This window comes from Lipophrys pholis, assembly GCF_963383615.2.
Source record: "Lipophrys pholis genome assembly, chromosome: 13".
In the NCBI taxonomy this organism is placed as follows: Eukaryota; Metazoa; Chordata; class Actinopteri; order Blenniiformes; family Blenniidae; genus Lipophrys; species Lipophrys pholis.
Genome location: NC_137632.1, coordinates 10,020,102 through 10,039,724, shown reverse-complemented (window position 1 = coordinate 10,039,724; position 19,623 = coordinate 10,020,102). Strand labels below are relative to the sequence as shown.

The window sequence follows — 19,623 nt, the reverse complement described above, 5'->3', positions numbered from 1 at the left end:
CTGTAATGGAATAAACAAGAAAGCTTATGTAAGGGAGTCGAAGGTCATGGAAATAATGGCCACCCGTGGCGAGCGCGCACGCACGTACGCACGTACGTACGCACGCACGCACGCACGCACGCACGCACGCACGCACGCACGCACGCACGCACGCACGCACGCACGCACGCACGCACGCACGCACCTCTGCTTACAGGGCTTTGAAACTCTTGAAGTCCACATAATCAGCAGATCTTGCCAAATACAAGGCTTTTTTTTTTTTTTTCGGTAGCTTGGATTAACAACTTCAGTTCATATCTGAACGTCAACATTTCCCAAACTAAAATTCATTTCAGTTTAGTTGTTTGTCTGTTTTCTAACCGGCGCTTGCTTTAATTATTAATATGCAATTTTCTGTAATAATGTGCTCAGAGCGTCTACAACAGTTCCTGGGGTCCTTTATGTAAGACTGTGTGTGCAAGTGTGTGCCAAAAAGTGTGTGTGCGGCACATCAGAAGGTTTAATTAGTAATAAGGGATAATAAGGGAGCTCTGTCTCCCTTTTCTTCTGTTTTTGGTTTTGCGGCGTAAATTACACACTCAGTGAACAGAAAAGTGAACAACTGTCTCCCGGTGTGTCGTCCATGACTTTTGATTCTCCTTTAATCTCTGGAAACAAGGGATGACTTAGCAAGAAATGAATATTGATGATAACCGTCTGCAGCATCACAATGGCCCGGGGGATCAAAACGGCGAGGCGACCGACACACGTGCAGCGATCAATGAAAAGGAACAAAAGAGAATATTTTATGCCTTCAACATGATCTGCCGCAAACGTGACTCACATGTGTGTCGGCCATCTGAGGGAGACACGAGGTGTAGGTGTTGAAAGAGGCCTTGATGTTGGGCGGGGGATATCAGCGCTTCCTTCATGTCTTTGGTTTTATTCATAGGTCAGGAAGCAGCCTCAACTCACCTGCCATTAGTTGGCCCTCTCATGTTCCCTCCCATGTTTCACTGTCTGCTGCAAGCCGCAGCCATGTGTCTCTCTAAAGGATGATTTGAAAGTTCACAACAAAAATCAGTCCCTTTTGGGATTTTTGCAGCGTTGACATACTTTGTGTTCTAACCTCTGTATTTCTGCTGATTGCGGTGCGTTTCATCGGCCACGGGTGTTTAAGATAATGGCATCACAGTCGTGTGTTCTTCAGCTCTAATTGATGAATTGGAAAGGGGAACTAGGTTTGCTGTTTTGCCCAATATTGAAAGCAGAAGATGTGGGTTTGGCATGCGAGAACACCACCCTGTGGTGAGCTGATGGCTGATGGAAGGAGGTTGTATGGGGACGCAGGCTCGGCTGAGCGTAACTGGGGGAGCAACGCCTGGAAAGACAAAGACCGACTGCGAAACAAGCTCGGAGGAGGACGGCTGATTGCTGTCCAAAGAATCTGCACAGAACAGGATGATGGACCCTGAAGAGCATTACAATCCGGTTAAAACTGAACGAAAAACACGAGAAGATAAGATATGTAGTGCTTATTGAGGTGCTCGTTTCCTCATGGACAAGAAAGGCTGTGAAATGCTATAACAGTAATGCACATCTTTAAAAACAATGTTCATTCAGACATGCATATTGTGTTATTCATGTGGTGATCTGCTTGTTAAATCTGTGAGGGGTTATATAATGTCGTGCCATTTACATTCCTGTGATGTTAGTTATAATTAAGAGTGGTGAAATGTAAAATGTGATATAGCACTCTCTAGTCAGTTTTCAGTTGTCCTATTGTTTATTTGACCAAACATTAAAGTATAGACCAAGATGCTTCAGTGGGCTTGTTTAACCCACATCTCTTTAGTACTAGAATATTGAGTAAAGTTACAGTTAAAACATTAATAAATTATCATTTAAATTACTTTATATGTTTCAAATAAAACTTACATTCATTCAAGATGATGCACCATGATAAGAAGACCACAATCGCTTTAATGGGGCACAGCTCAACTGGGGTCCCCTCCAATGACGTCCACCTTTGTTTTATACAAGACCTTTATATTTGCTTTGAATGAGATTGAATGTAAATATGACGGCCTCAGACATATCTGGAGCTGAATAAATATCCCCTTCAATTATAATTTGTTTTCACATGAATTATGCAAGAATTTTTATTTTAAATGTTCCCATTGTGCAGGTTTAAAATTTAGATTTAAGACATTGATTAAATTCTGACTGAACACAACATATCACATCTAATATTTCAGGTGTGTTAAAAGTACACACAGTAATAAACATACACTGTTCTACCCTGAGATCCAAGGAAATATTCAGTGGTTCCCCTTCACAGTGGATATATTACAATAAAAGATCTTTAAAGCGTTTCCTTTTTATTGATTTCTTGGCAAACACGGATTGGAGCGTTGGTGTCGGTAACAAAGAGGCCGATGAAAGACACACTAATCTGTTTCTTTTGATGCCAGAAAAGGTCAGACTCGTGCGCCTTTCCGCCCTCCCGCCCACCTTCACAAGGGCACACGAGGGGACATGAATACACAAATGCATTCACACTAGCATGACGGGAATTCTCATCTTTTCACATGTTGCAAACAAAAGAAAGATTTAATAAAAGTGTGAGTTAAAATGTTTGTGTTTGGGACTGTAAAATGTGTTGTTTATCTGTGTGTGCGTGTGTCTGAAGGAGACAGATTAGGGGAGGGAGAAGAAGGATAATTGTTTAAAGGAAGGAATCCAATATGGACACTGTGTCTTTATAGATGAGATGGAAGGTCTGCAGGGTCATTTTTGGCCATTGAAAGCAGGAGGCGTTCATCCAAGGAACCTCTCAGCAGTGTGGGCACATACATTTTTTACATTTTGACATATACTTCAAATCCAGGTCAGCTTTTAAGGAAAATTACTTTTATTTTTTAATTTTTTTAATCACACTGTAATTCTGATGTGATGTAGTCAACCACCCAAGGCTGGTATGTCAGCACAGAAATGAGACACCTAGAAATGAGAGTGAAATTGACCAATCCTGTTTGGATTATACCTTTCAGAGAGTTATTTTAATTCAAAGTTCTTCACAACAAGAGAAATAGATGAAAATGTTTCCAAGCGCACATGTAAGCCTAGTCAGATAAATACGGCCAAATGATCATTTATACTAGTCAATATTGTGAGGCGGCCATTGGGGTGAGAAGAAATCATGAAAGGAGTTACTATGACAAAACAATGAAGTTATAGAATAGACAGTGCGAAGTCACGACAGCTACAGATTACATATAAAGACTTATCAGAAAAAAAGCAACAAGCTTAATAAATAGCATGAGAAGAAATTCATTGCTTTGCTTTTTAGATCGCTATCAAACCTAAACAACAACAACCAAATAAAAAAACACCAGTAAAAAAGTGTGATTCAGATTCACAATGACAGGAAATTGATGTTACGAATTATGTAAAAATAATCCTAAAGCCTGTGTAAGAAGAGTTGAGTGTTTTTCAAGTGGCCCTCACAAAAGAATTAATTGCCCACGCCTGGGGTAAACTGTTAATCTGTTTACCAATGGCTGCCAGATGAAGTTACTTCAAGGGATGTCCGGGATTATAACATTTTTTTTCCAGAAATTTACTTGATTGATTTGTATATCCCCAAATGTAAACAGATACAAATACATTCTCGCACACAGCCAGCCTTTCTTCGCTACCGCTGCTCTAACAGGTGTCCTCGGCTCTGGACTCCACATTTCCATCAGTCCTCAGGGTTCCAGCACATAAACCTTTCCCCTTGTTATGTAACTGTACTTTGTTGGAGGTCCTAAATTCTTTTCGAGCCGCGCCTGCAATTTGTGGTATTTAGATGTAAAAATGTCAAAAAAAACCAAAAAAAAAAACTTGACGTGTTTTTCTCTGCTGGCGTACATCTACCGAGACTCATAAACCACCTCACAACTTTGTCAAATGGGATTCAGCCCGGACAAAACAATGGCATAATACGCTTGGTTTCTCTTTCAGCAACAAATTCCATCGTATGAGCGAAGAATTGTAAAATGGATCAGGAGTTTACAGAAGATAGATCACTGTGCTGGTGCTCTCATTTTGTGATCCTGAGTTCTGCCTGTGGAGAATTAATGCGCATCAGATCCCAGGTCTCGTGGGACTTTTAAAGGGAATTTTACCCAGCATTCTCTGCAACATTACTGTTTTAGCAAAGCTGCAAAATGTGTGTCAGAAAAACAATGTGTAGGAATATCAGCATTCCTGTCCAGGGAGTTGCATGTTTTTCAGAGTGGGTCAACAGTATAGCAAAGGGAGGGAAAACACAACTTATGGCTGTTTTGACTGAAACTCACGAGTGTGATAGATCATATCAGAAATGACCTCATTGCACATTGAGCTACGCATTGGCAGACAAATGTGGACATGAAGCCAAATGGCCTTTCTTATCGCCATTCCTCCAAAAAGTGTCTTTTGCCAAGAGGGCGGCTGAGGTCCTGAGTGTAAACAACACTTTAAAAACCACTGAAAGCATTAATGGCTGAATATTCCATCCTCACAACAGAAATAAACTGGTCGCTGATGCAAAAATGTAACGAGTAAAAACTCCTTTTCGGTGAGGCCGAGAGGGCAGCCTTTACATTTTCACCAAAATACCTCTTGAGAATCGATTAATCTCAAATTAATTTGCGTCAAACCAAACCTGAGCCAAGGAAACATTCCTTCAAAGATTGTTTTTCTGTCTTTGCAATGAGGTGATCTACAAGTTTTGCAGGGCTTTCAATGTGCGACGCCGCGGATGACCTGCTCCAGAGGATCGGTGGCTCATTGTGAGGTTGAAGGTTCAGGTGCTGATGTTCACTGCCGCCGCTGCCTCTGCTTTGCGTTGAGGACGAGAGAAGGGTCGGTCAGAAGCACTCCCTGAAATCTGTCTCGACAGTTGGGGAACATTTTGTACCGTGAGAAACGTGTTGATCGGCCGCAACATGAATCCTGTTTTAAAGCTGGTTATTACACCTGTCAGGAGCTCCAGGACGTCTGCTGGCTGTTGCTTTACGAAAGCCGCACACAGATAGTCAGACCTGCGCAACATCAATCACGACATGACATTTTTATAGAGTTTGACTAAGGGTATGACACTGGATTGCACATCTGGATATTTTGGCCTGTGATCTTCCCAAGACCACATTGCAAATTACGCTCTTTAATTCTAGGAATGTGCGTCCATAGTTTAAATTGTCACGCTGTGTTTGAGATGAAGTGAAAAAGCCATAATATTTATAATGAAGCTTCTTAATTGATATAAACAATTTACTCTAATGATTACTTTGAGCAACAAGATAAATTATTGTGTAAAACCAAATGGATCTTAATTAAAGGAATACGTTTATGTAACTTAATCCACTTGGAAAAAATGCATTCATTCTTATAAGGTTGCATGACTCAGACTTGAACTTTTTGACTTAAAACTCCTCGGTTTTAAGTATCCTTACATTTTGAACTTGTTACTACCTATGAGTCATGTTGATTTACGTGCTCACAAAAATCCAGAAAATGGGCTTATGTTTTAACAAACAGTTTCGTAGGATTTCTTATTTGTTTAATTTCCCATTTTAAACCGTCGTGAATTTTCTTTTTCTAAACAAACATATGAGTTCCAACAATTTTCAGGTGAAGACATTAACTGCTGGTCAGGCAGGAATGTCCTGGTCAGAACTCAAAGTGAGAACATCCCTCTCTTGAGTCTACATGATGCCCTTATGCCTACGTTGCTGTTGGTGTGAATGTGAGTGTGTGTAACTGTGTGTCGGATCGTTGACCTGTCCAGGTTATACCCCTCCTTCATTGACAAGGAAACAAAACGTCGAGTACATTTTAAATCTCAGCTCTTGAGCACTGTGTTCATCAGGAGTCGACTGGTTTTCACAGCACATCTTTGTGGAGTGCCTATGGGCCACAAGGGCGACATAGAAGAGAACAAACAACTTGGATGTGGCTTGAAACCTTCCATGATCCATCTCCAGCACCAAAGGTAGTTTTAATTACTATAACAACAATTACAACCACTAGAATATTTCAGATGAGATTTTGTGTGTGCCTGCCGCTCGCCGCTGACTTGTATCGTCACCATTTTGTTTTTCGATCCACTTTGGCCAATTTTTCAGTTTTTGGGGAGTTTTTGCGGAACGTGTTTGCCGAATCGCTAACAAAATTAATGGCGCACTATTCTTGAATATTACACCTCTTTTGATGTGCTATTTCTGTGCATGCTCCCAAATCGGGCAGAAGAAAAATATGAATGAAGAGAAGAAAAACAGGGCCCTAGGATAGTAATCTTTACACCTTTCCTCTTAAAGAGGCAGGCACATTGCAGGCCTATATTGGGACCGTTTTAGACAGAGGAGAGCAGCTCTTTCCTCCATTGTCCCTCACGCCTCGTCTCTTCTCGTGTGTCCCACCCTACAGATCTCTCTTCTGGTGTCCCATCATGCAGATATTTTCCAAAGAACAAACGACTCACAATCAACCTGCAGAGACAATTCACAAGAGCAACTTTTATTAAAAATCAGAGATATCTTGTTCTCGTGAGCATTGGACATCAAATGTACACAATATACAAATGGTGCGTTTTACAGCAAATATACTTTCTATAAAGACAGCAGCAGCAGAATTGGCATGTACAAAAATACACATTTGATTTTTCTCGCGCAACACATCATACCAAGGTAACAAGATAATATTTATATATATATTTATATCTGTATCATAAATACGCAGGACTGTACACATTTTGCTGTAATGGAGATATCAATAAAATTACTAACACAGGATGAAGTAGCTTTTGAGACCATTAAAAATTGCAGCACTTTTCTGGACAATGACTGCATTGCACTGTGCGGTCCTATAAACACAATGTAGAACAGTCATAAAAGCACTTCTTACACTGTGCTGGCAACTCATGTGCACTTACAAACTTTCCATTGCAGTAATGCACAGTGCAATGAGGTCACTATCTGTCAAGTGTTGCCAAAGATCTGGACACTGCGGCGATAGAGTGAAAAACTCATATTATTATGGACAAAAAACTGAGCAAAAGAGAGTTTTTATGGTGCACCCAGCTCAAAACACACACACATACATACATACATACACACACACACACCCACCCACACACACACACACACAAAGAAATACCAGTGAGCATTATTGATTCAATAATTGAAACCATGTACTTTGTGACATAGCTGGGTTGAAGGATGGAGTCGCTCACAAACATTAAAAGTGCTCTATGGGATTGGAATAATTAGTAAGTGGATTGGACACTAGAACTTTACACCTTCAGGGAAAAAAAAACAACAACACAAGTTGTGAACAGAGATAAAAGCATCTAAAATGCACAAAATTGTAGCAGTCATCATGGCCACATTACTGTTTTATGGAAAAAAAATATCAAGACTAACAATGGTGTCCCTTAAAATGTGTCCTTGGCAAATTGTTTTCTGTACAAAAGGAAAAGATTAAAAGATTAGTTTAATGTTTTTTTTGTATGTTTTAGACATTTTCTGAGATGTCTCCTTATCTTTCTCTTTCATTAGCATATTTGTCCATCTTGACCAGTATTTCTTTTTTTCATATGTTGTAAAAACCTTGAAAGCAAAACAAAGAGAGGAGAAAAAAAGAGTCCCAGAAACTGAAGCTTGGCACTTAATCTATAACACTGACCGACTTTGGCAAAATCTTGAATTATTGTTTATGAATTCAGATGTGAAATTACACTGTTTCTCAACATCTTTCTTTGAAATGACTTCAGTAAATCAGGGCGGATTGCTCAACAGATGATTGGAGGATCTCAGTTGCAATGCTCTGCTGTCAGATCCTGTAACGTGTTCAGTCCAATGTTTGACAGATTTCTGTCACAATACAGTAAGTTTTTGCCCAAACTGAAGTGAACCACCGAAGCAGGAGGTTCATCTGTACCTATAAAAATGTAAAAAATTTCAAACAACCTGGCAGTACCATTACTGTGATCTACGGCAGGAAACGGAGTACACACAGGGATATGATCACATCAATGGTTAACACAGTCAGATAAAAGTGAACATATCAGATAAAAGCCAGTCTCCCACACACAATTTTCCTGTACAAAGCTCGTATTTATACATATGACTCTTCTGCAAAAAATAGCTGTTCAAAGTCCTCCAGCCGTGGGTCGCTGCACCGCCTGGTCTGCCACTCCTTCTTACCCTGCACTATGGCGAGGGCGACCTCCTGACTCCTCCGCAGGCATGCTTCTGCATCTTCCTGACTCTGGGAGGTAAAGTAGTCCCTCACCGCGCGGGTGGCAGAAGCCGACAGACTGGGGTGCGGTTTGGTGTGGTCCAGCTCCGCGTCGGACACTTTTGTGCCGCTTTCCCGCAGCTGGGTTTTAGAAGTAGGAGGTCTGTCCAAAGTGAGGCTGCTGGAGGAGTGAGAGCACGCCGTGACTTTGGCAGGTTCAGACGCTCGGCGGGGGAGCGTCCTCCTCCCTTTATGGCCCTCCGTCACTGGAGTTAGGGAGTGAGACTTTGGCCTTTGGAGGACCAGCGTGGTGGCGCTCTGTCCATAAAAAACACCCTGTGGGGGCTGCACAGAGTCGCTTCCCGCCAGCTGCTGTGTGACCTCAGCCCCTGTGGGTGCTCTGGGGATGTCAGGGGAGGTTGGGATCGTCTCTCTGTAGGTGAAGGTTTGGTCGTGAAGCTGCCTCAGCTCTTTGACTGTCAGAGGTTTCTCAGTCCCCCGGTAGAAAGGAGAGCGGTGACGCTGCAGCTGCATTACAGCCTGCTGGTACGATGGAGGGCTGCTCGATCTCCGCAGGCCATTTTGACTCGTCACCCCGCCCTCCTGGGCCTTGACAGAGGAACCATTAACACTCGAGTAGGATTTCCCATTCACCAAATGCAAGCCCTCTGAGTGTCCGCTTTCGGGCTGCCTCAGTGTCAGGGACCGATCCTTCTTGAGCCACGTATTGGGATGAAGGCCATGTGACTGGGAGGAGGATTGGCTGGTCCGGAGGGGCTGAGGGGGTTGGGGCCAACTAGGCAGGGCTTCCCTCTGAGGCGGAGAGCCTCGGGGTGACTGCTGCGGCCTCCCAGGGAAAAAAGGGGAGAGAGGAGCAGGCTCAGATAATGGAAACGTCCCATTCGTGGCATAGTCAGTGGAGTACTGTGAAAAGGCGGAGTCTAAAGAGCTGAGGGAGGAGCCTGTTGGGGAGGTTGCTGGGGAGGACAGACTGGAGCAGCTCGCATCCAGTTGCAGTGGAGGTGGGGGAGCAAGCTTCGTCTTCCTCCGTCCGCCATTTTGGATTTTGGCTACTCTTTTTTCACATCTCTCCCCTCCCTCCTCTGTCAGCTGCAGCCCGTTCAGTCCCCGCTCCAGAAACACCTCATCCTCCTCTGCCTCGCCCTCCATCGCTGCGTCATAACTCGCTTTCCTCTGTGGCAGGTGGCCGTTATCTGCATGGGCCATGACCATACTGGAAGGCGGTGTGCTGGTCAAGGCCAAGGCCGGCTCTGAACTGCGTCTCAGTCTTCTGGGACCTTGCGACAAGCCGTTGGACTGGCGGGTGCGAGGCTGTCGGACTGCAGGGCTGAACCGCCTGGGTCTGGCCAGAGGAGGGAGCTGCAATAGGAGGTCTGTCTCTGGCTCGGGATCGGGGTCCGGGTCGCCGTCACTGAGCGTGATGACGGAGTCACGGCTGCGGCTGTCAGGCTTGTCTTTGTCCCGAAGCGGCAGCTGCTCCTGGTACGGAGACTCGGGGTCGTCGTTCAGCTCGTTTTCCAGACTGTCATAAGAGGAGTCGTTCATCTGGAAAGACGACACATCTGGGAAGACAAAAACGAAAAATAATTAAAACAAGGATTTAACAGAGAAATGAAACCAATGAGCAAACATTGTTCATTTGTTTTGAAGTCCACACGCTACTCAAATAAAAAACATTTGAAAAAGCAAAGCATTTGTTTTTGTCAGTATAATACCACATGGCATCTGCTTTTTATGAGGTTGATGCATTTTTATCCGAGAAGTCAAAGTTATTTAAATTTTAGTGAGTGCGTGTGACCATCATCGGCCCTCCTGAGAGGTAATGTCCTACATTTTATTAAGTGTGTCCTATTATGACTGGTAAGAATAGTGCCACATCTTAGCGGTAGTGATAAAAAACAGGCCTTAGACTTAGATAGGACAGGGACTATGTACTAGTGGAGCAGTGTTAGGACTTTGGAGGATGGACCAGGACATTTTGGGGAAACTCAAAAGACCCTGAGGTAAATGAAGAAAGTCACAGGTCTCTGATGGTGGTGAGGGGAACAGGGGACAAAGCGCCACCCTGCCGTGTGCCACTTAACCTTTGGTGGTTATATATAACATGAAGGAAAACGTAGAGGTGCACTGTATGAAAGAGGGGATTCAGTGTTGTCTGGTTCAGCACCCGTGACCCCGACAATCTATGAAATTACTGCAGGTCAATCTGCCGACGCCAATCAACGGGACTGAAAGAGTGCAGGCAGTTCACACACAGACACACTCTGAAACCATCCAGCTACAAGGTTTATAGTCAGGTTTTCAAAAAAATTAAAATTAATAAAAAATAGTGCAATGGTACAAAATTGGAAGCAAAAGTTCGCATGATGCTCAAACGTCTTCTTACTAAAGTCAAATCTCAACTTTATTATGTGCAATTCCACATTTCCATTGCAGGCCGATAGCAATGTGGAATTAAATCAAGAGTTTCTTTGTTGTGTGACTTTTTTGGAAAAACCAAGTAACCAACAAAAGCTTCTCCACAAGTTTATGTAACTAAACTGATTTACAAAATGGGTCTGATTATGGGCTGAAAAGTGACGTAATGGAGACTGGGCCTGCCATTTTGGTAGTTTTAATAAAAGAACAGGGAATCCTGGCTATGAATCTAGTCCACAGACTTGGCCTCAATCTCGAAACCGGTTTCTTTTGAGCTCTAACCATCGTTCATTTCTGCCTTGCTCCTATCATTATTCTGGTCTGTTCTCTCGATTCGGCGCTCTCACCAGATCCGTGGTCGCTGCTGCTGCTTTTCTGGCTGAACGCTCTGAACAGCGAGGCGACGTCTCCCAGCACGCTGCTGCAGTTATCTATGAGGAAGCGAACGAGCTCGCACACCTGCAAGACAGAAAACAGCACCTGGTTACATCATGCCGTCACCGACATGTCAGAGCCTTCGCATCGCTCTGCCGCACACGATGACAAGTGATTTTCAGTTACACAACTAGATGGAGGAGTGTTGCTGTTTGTTCAAACTGGGCTGAAGCTGTTACTCAAGGAGGCAAAGCAGCCAAAGTTCAGCAGTAATTTGGCAAACAGTTTGTAAGCGCCTGCGTGAGCTCGGCATGCCGAGTAAACAAACGCGTTGCATGAAACTAAAAGGCACAGGTTTTCTGTGTTATCAAGGTGTATTATGGTACAAGATTATGACACGTAATGCCACGGAATCCTTTATTCACCAAAGTTAAATCAGCTTTCTCTCAACCTTTCAATGTGTATTTAGGAACAGAACAACACTGGTCCATACACCATCGAAAATGAAGGAAAAGTGTGTTTGGTGCCAGTGACTAACCAACACAAGAGGCAGGCTGGAGATCACCATGAGCTATTGCAGCTGAGTATGGATGTTGAACAATCTACAGAGACTCCGGTTTGATAAATGAAAAAAAAAAAAAAAAAAAAGATTAAAATGCCATTATGCCCCATTTTTTTCAGACTTCAATCATCCAATCCACTAAACTACACCAAACAAGTTTTAGCAAAGAAAAGTAGTTCCGCTTCAGGAGAGACAAATTGTTGCTGACCTCACATGTGTTTCTTACAAATGTGGCAATGATTCTAAAGTGAATTAAAAAGGAACGGTATAAGATTTCAGGCCAAAAAGCTGGGTCACAACAAAGAAATAGTCCCCCCAAACACCAAAATCCTGACTTTTAATGCATGATATAAACGTTTTAAGATAAGAGGCAGGTAAGAGGCATTTATATGAATAATACAGTTACACATTTGTCTGTTTGCATTAGGGAAGGAAAGTCTCTAACAAAAACATCTAAAATGCCTGCTGGTGAATTTAGAAAATGAGGAACTGAACTGTGAGATCAAAAAGCTCTACGTTTTTACCAAAGACTCCTGGTCTGAAGTCATTAGACGGGATATTTTTAAGGGGAGATTAAATTAAATGTCATTATTTTCATGGCCTGTATTGATTTTGACTTAAGTCTTCAGTTCTGAAACAAAAAAAAACAATAGTTTGCCTTCCATCTTTTTATTTTTTTAATCATGAAAAATAACAAGGAAAGCTTATCTTGTTAGTTATTGCAAAGTCTAAGCACATTTTCAAAACGCTAATGTTTTCAAAATGGATTTGAAGCAGAAGTGTGGTGGTTTGATGAAAGGCATGATTTAGACTGCTGCTACAGTCTTCTTCAGTCTGCGCAACTGTGACCCAAACAACATTCTGTTTTCAGTTTCAAACAGTTGTCAAAATTTCAGTTTCATACTATCATTCAGAGAAATCTTGGAAGTCCACATGTTGGCACGGGTTTCACCCTTCACAGATATAAAGAAGTATTTGCAGATCGCAGCTTCCAAGAAAGCATCAACTCCTTCTTCTCCATCAACTCTTTCTTCCCAGTTTCTGGTTGATGTCACGATAAAGTTACATTACGTCATTTGAAACCTTTGATATGAAGGTTCAGGGAAACACTCATTGAATGTTATCGGTCATAGCAGGAGATTAATTCAATGTGGGAGGATACACCCTCCCCCCCCCAAAAAAAACAACTTTAACACAGCACATGTTCTGTGTCATGCCAAGCAGCTATTTGTTGGTAAATGGCCCAACTTCCAAAAGTTTTTCATACAAAACATATTATTAAACATTATTATTACACCCCTTGATTTGCACCCCTGCTGAAAGTCTCTGGTGCCCCAACACTTTGAAAACCACCAGTCTAATTCAATACATGTGTCCATGTTTATATTGCAAACTAAGCTGAAAAAAACCTCAGAACACAGAGGAAATAGGATTCTGTGAAACTTCCCCAATGTTCGGTAGGTTTCGAAACACTCCAACGGAGTCGGTGTTGCGTATATTATCAGTCTACTTGGAATCCGACTTCAAACAAATCTCCTGGCTGCTGAAATCATCGTCTGTTAAACTAAACAGACGCAATTTACGAAACGCATATGACGTGCAGTGACACAAGTAGTCGGCTGACGCCACTCAGATATGTTGGAGACTCCCCAACTGCGGAACATTTCCAGTAAAATCCCCCTGACGTTTTTATAAATATCCGCCATCATGATCTGGACATCGGTGACTCAATGGAAACACGGTGAAGACACACAGGTTCTGCGTTCGTGTGACTGGATGTCGTCTGTCCAAATGCCTGAATGAATCTACATGCATTTGATGACCCGCGTGTTGAAACAGTGCAGCGGACAATAACTCTTAAAAAAAAAAAAAAAAAGTATTTTCTTGAACTATTTCCAAATAAATCAGACAATGGACGGAGGTTGTATTTCCAGAAGGGTCAGTGATTTCACAACATTCAGGAATTTCTAACCAGCAGAACTTCAGAAAACAGACGTAAGCTTTAGTTCCAATCGTGACAGTTTACTGGACGGACGACTTGATGAGCTCAGTTCAGCAATAAGGAACATCGAATCGCTTGCAGTTGTGACCAGAGCGCAGCTTTTCCTCCTACTTCAATCTGTTTTTACAAGAACACTGCCTCTTTTCAAACAGCACTTTTGCTAATGACTGAAAGCCCACAGGTCACATATCACTTTTATTAGACTATGACTAATTTTCAGCTATGTTTTCCACATTTTACTGCAGGAAAACTGAACTTATACATACACAGCAGACTCATACTGATGGACAAACACTTCTCCTGTCTGTGATCTGTACTCGTTTCCCTTTGCGTGTCACTGCTGAAGTCCACAGGTGGATTACAGCTGCTAAGCTTTAGGATAAACACATTACTCTGGAGGACATACACACACTTCACATCCTTTTCACTATTTGCCCTTTTGCCATTAAATACACTGAAGTATCCGACTGGTTTGCTTTGGGACAGGGGTGTCCAAACAGTTTTCACTGATGACATATTTGATGATGTGAAAGTGTCCAAGGGTCTTCAGCTCCCCAATAGCGGTACATTATTTTACACAATTGAAAAAAAAGAAAGAAAGAGAAGTCTCTTATTGCGACTTCTTTTTGGGGTGAATTGTTGTATTTTAATAGTTCTTCCACATACAACATAATTTGTATGTATGCAACACAATAATTTTACCAACATGAGTTGAAAACAGGGGTTTGCATGTTGGATTTATTCCGATTGTGAAAATAAACACATTTAAGGACAGAGGTTGCAGGCATATAGGATAAAACCTGGTTGCCCTGGAGACATGCTTATACATACTTTTTCAGGGCAAGTGAAATGCTCAATTATCTACAAGTTAAGCTTTTACAGGCAAGTGGTCATATTGGGTGAAATTCATGTTTATATCCAAATAATAATGACGAATGCATGATTAAATAGCCGTGTCAAACTTGAAGATCTGGGCTGCGTGCGTCTGAAATGTGTAAATCCACAACAATTCTCAACACTGATTTATAGTTTTTATTGTTGCATTATGTTTTTCTTCCTCCCAGCCACTGCCTCTGATTCAGGCATGAAAAATATACTGGAACTTACGAACGAGGCACATACAACAAGTACAAATGACTGTATCTAGTACCATTTTTAAACACACACACAATGCATGCGGTATGTCTTGTTTCTTGCAAATAACACATTATATTGTGGTCAATATTATGTACACAGTATATTTACAAAAAAATCATGTGGAAAAAAAGAATTGCCTGATTCAGCTTTTTTTCAATAAACAATGATTATATTCTCTGTTATTTTGGGTGTTTTTACACGTAACAAAAGATTTGATCAGAATCAGATGTGTTTAGGCTCCTTCAGATGGAAAACTCACTAATTTGAAAAGCTTTTGCCCTGGAAAAGGTAGGATTGTTCTGGATTATGGACACTATTAAACACTTAAACTCTGCTGAACAGCAACAGTGTTTTATCTAGACAGTGTTGTGATCACCAATAGCAAGCCAGTCATTATTGCACTTTCTTTTGACTTATCTGTCTAGATTTGCTCCGTCTCCTCTGACCTGCCACCCTCTGGGTTTCATTTTTCACCCTTTCTACTCTGGCACGTCACTCGTCTTTCATTTAATCTCGCTGCTCTCCTTCAATCACTTATTCGGCATTCCTCGCCGCCACTCACAGAGCGCTGCTACGTGATAGAAAGCACTGCTGGAGAAACCCTCTGGGCATCCCAGTCACTTTCACCCGTCCATCCATCACCACCCCATTCACAGTTTCTTTTTTTTTTTTTCCTCTTTAGGATGTTATCTTAAACTCTTCCACTGTTAAAAAAAAAAAAAAAGGAACTTCATAACAACAAGAAACCACGTGTCTGTCTGCTGCGTTGAGACAGGTTCAGTGGCACTGCAGGACATGTCACAAACACACTGCTTGGTGAAAATATTCTAATATTATAAGCTGTATGAAAGAGAAAAATGACACAGGAAAGGACTAAAGCTAAGAATTCATAAGTCTTCTGACGAGCCTGGCAACAAGCTTGTCCACATTCAGGGGCCCACATTAGTTTAAATTGGCCCCTGGCTCTGACAAGCCAGGTGGCAAATGTCAAAAATCTCACTTTGTTATTCTTTTTTTTTTTTTTTTCCTTCTATCCAGAAAGGCCTCCTGCACTCTGAATGAGCATACAAACAGGCTGTGTGTAGAAGGAAAGAGTTATCAGAGGAGCATTTGTGGAACAGATATTTGGGTCCTTGCGGCTGCTGAGGGTATTTGTGCTGACAAGTGTGAATGTGCGTGTGTGAGGAGCGAGAAAGAGGGGGTGTTTCACAATTTTCCACAAAAACACACACTTTGCCTCGGGATTCTGCAGAAAGATTCCTCACATGTTTTCTCAATGAAGCCCCCCGACCAATTTTGAGCCTCATACAGACACACAAACAGGCATTTGAAAAGATTAGCGAGCCACACACAGTGAATTACGCGTAACGTAATAACCAGGACTTTCCAAACAGACCACAAGTCGAAAGCCTTTGCATGCTTTGGTGACTACATGTTGGGTTGTTTTGGATAAGAGGGGCTTCCTCTGTGGGCTCTGGCTGGAGCTACGTCTTCTGAATGAAGCCATTTCAGGCAAGTGGTTTTTATTCTCTAGAAAGTTAACTTTAGATTGACTGAAACAATCGGAAAACCTGTTGAAAAGTTTCACCTTTTTCTGAATGTTATACTGACTCACTGAATTCATTGACCTCCTGCAGGTTACGTCTTACGTGCCTTGCTGATGTGTGTTAGTAGGCCGGGACATTCGGAGGAAAGCCGGCCGTGTGCTGAAAAAGTACTTATTAAATGTGTGTGAACATGCATGTACATGCATACCAGTGTCGGTAAGCCCTCAATATCTTAACTGTCAGTCAAACTCTGGTCCGTCTGTCTGGCCACATGAGTTTCATACCTAACACAGCGGCACATGCGCACCATTATTCCACTGAAATGTTAAATTTCTTTGGGTTTACACATGGTTCCAACCATGTTGATATTTGATTAGATGCACCATTCGAGCTGAATATTTTTAGTTTTTACCATATTTTAAATTTTAGATCTTCCAAGGTCCCACACACAGAATTTATGAAATACACCAAAGCAGGGGATAAAGAATTATTTTTCACCAAGTTTAACATGAACCTGTTAAGACATCCCATCGAATTCTCAGCGAAAATGTACAATTCTGTTGAAGGCTCAAAACTTTCCATCAAATCGGAGGTTCTCCTGATAATACGTTTGTGTCGTCTTATTTGTTTCTCACCTTTTTAGTCGCCTCCCCCTCAATCTCAGGGGTGCTGGGTGCTGGAGCCCAAAGCATGCTGGGAGCAATGCAAACAGACAGGTTGAAGGCGTTCATCTGGTTGTCGTGGGCGTTGCCCTGGATGCAGTGCAGCACGCCGATGACATGTCGCAGCAGAAGCAGATTCTCACTTGGCAGAAGGTGGAGCAACCTGCCAGAGAATACTTGAAAGATCAACTCAATGAGGACAGAAGGAGGAAAGCACGCAAGGAGACGACAGCAGGACATGGGTGTGTGTGTGTTATCCTGTTTGCTGATTTCAGCCTCCACATAAATGCGTCCAAAAATCTTTCCACTGTTGTTTCAACGTTGGTTGTTTATGATTTTCTTAAGCAGAAGGAATTCAGACTGTTGTTGCTGGAAAGACGTTAATACTTGCTCTCTCTTCCCTCGAGACATAAACACTCGTGTAATTAAAAGGAAAAATCAACACAGTGTGAGGTGTTGGTTCACCGTGAGCCATCAGACGACTCGTTTATAAAAAGGTGCTCCTTTAATTTGTCACTCAACTGTTCGACAAACATCGGCGCAAGTTGTTGTGACTCTATGTTTGCTTATGAGGCAGGGACACATCGGAAAGCACCAGTACGATATTTGGTCTTTTACCTCTGGACATCCGACAGTCTCTCCTCTTCTCCTTCACCCTCCATCGCATCCATCCACTGGTGGTACAGATCCGCACTCAGTATACTGCCCGGGATATTTCTCAGGAAGTCCTGAAGGCAAAAACTATGTTAGTTAATCAAGATTTCTGAATACAGTACAGGCTACCACTTAATTATGTGCATTAAACCTGTTTTGACCAATTTACTGGCATTACATTTTAGGTACGATGTCATTTGGTACATAGAAAGTTTCAAAGCTGCAGTGTCAAATCCTGGTGCTGGAGAGCTTTAGTGGATTACACATTCATTAGAGGAAGTACAGTCCCATTCCCCTGTGTAAAAGAATGCCTAAAATGAAATCAAGACGGGAGATGAACTATCTCTGTAAAAAAAAAAAAAAAAAAACCTAAAACAAAAAAAACACCTGGGCAGCTGACTGGATGTCCAACACAGCAGCAGCTGTTTTGCCTGGATACTGAACAATGCTGCACCTTGTGTTTGTGACTGGCCGCCTGCCTGGCTGTGCAGAAACAGATTATCCCGTCTGGACTTGGGTAACTTTGGACAGACTTCAGTCGAAGCTGCTTTCTGTTGTCTGGTTTCAAACAAGTGAGACGGGACAGAGCGGCGTGCGGCGCGGTGAGCTACCTTGAGAACTGCCGCGATGACAAACACCGACTGGTGTGTGATCTCCGGGTCCTCGGTGCCGCTGTCCAGTCTGTCTCGAAGCTCCCTGCAGGCCTTCGCTCCCGCCGAACGCCTGAACACGCCCCTCGTATACGGCCCCTCTAGGTACAGGAATACCAACATGTCCTGAAAAGAGACGATTGAAATGATATAAAGGCAAAAAAGTTTCACGACATTTCTATATCACCACACCTCCATACTCATCCCTCAATCTCTCTCTACGCAGCTCACCATGACAGGCTTGGGCAGTCCATTTTCCGAAGTGCACAGACAGCTCAGGGGTCGTCCGAACAGCTGGCCCTGAGTCGGAGACGGCGAGGACGGAGACAGGGGCAAGCCGTCCAGCTGTGAGCTGGAGCCTCTCCAAAACGGCCAGTTGATCAGAGACCTCTTTCTCTTGAAGGTCTTCTGTGAACCGGGCTCTGAGGAAGGAGGAGAGAGGAAGAGGTAAGCTGTGGTTCCCTATATGATCAACATGATGTTGCTTTACACACTGGATGTTGAATTTACTTGGAGGAAACCGTTTGATCTTTTTTCCACCTACAGCATAACACACCACAGCGAATCTTTAAAATAACTGAAAGCGTCCTATTACATCATATTGCCAATATCTTACAGAATCTGTAAACAGATGTGTTTTTCATGCGTCTGATGTAAATGTACGCAGACGTGCTCACGCCTGAGAACATTTAATATGGAGAATGTGTGAGTGTATGCGTGATAGTTCGCTGATTATCCATGCGAGCGTGTGAAAAAATGACATGCATAAGGGTCTCTATGTGTGTCCGTTGGGGCGCTCCTTGTCAAGTGTTTGCTCGGCGGTGCAAAGTCACAATGTCTGTCTGTGGTGTTTAAGGTCTCGTCTGCTTGTCAGCCCTGCATCCGTCTACACGCTCTCGGTGACATAACAGCTTAGCGTGTCTCTACAGTTACGAAACTGCATTCTGCGCGTGCATCCAAGTGTATCTTAATCTGAATGTACAGCAGACAAACTCTTGCGATGTCTTTGCAAAACAAGGACTCGTATGTCTTGCAGGAAGCAGTTCACTGAAGACGTTATTTATCGCTCAGTTATAAACAAAATGTGAGCAAAAAGTTTAGATAGTTTCAGCATTCGAAATGTATTGGCTCTGCTTTTATCACTGTGTTTTGGACAAGAACAAAACAAAACAAAAAACAAAACAAGCATGACGAAGATGGTTTTTCTTGTTATATGGAGGCCTGAAATAATCAATCAAACAAAAACCAGTCAGCAGCAAAAATTTACAAGGGACATAACTCAATGACGCAAGCACCGCCTTTCTGAACTACGTGTGACGTCTCGACCGCAGTAAATCATCTGGAGGGC

General features: G+C 42.6%; 1 protein-coding gene across 1 annotated transcript in view; it reads right to left on the bottom strand.

Annotated features, from left to right (window-relative positions):
- Positions 1-7,600: 7,600 nt before the first annotated feature.
- Positions 7,601-19,623, bottom strand: part of arhgap20 (Rho GTPase activating protein 20) — a 28,726-nt gene continuing 16,703 nt past the window's right edge. Inside the window, exons 10-15 of the mRNA XM_080477846.1 lie at positions 18,507-18,697; positions 18,237-18,401; positions 17,590-17,699; positions 16,945-17,134; positions 11,034-11,145; positions 7,601-9,830 (exon numbers count right to left, since the gene is read on the bottom strand). Of these exons, the coding sequence (XP_080333972.1) occupies positions 8,125-9,830; positions 11,034-11,145; positions 16,945-17,134; positions 17,590-17,699; positions 18,237-18,401; positions 18,507-18,697 (2,474 nt within the window). The 3' untranslated portion in view covers positions 7,601-8,124. The remainder of the gene's footprint in view (positions 9,831-11,033; positions 11,146-16,944; positions 17,135-17,589; positions 17,700-18,236; positions 18,402-18,506; positions 18,698-19,623) is intronic.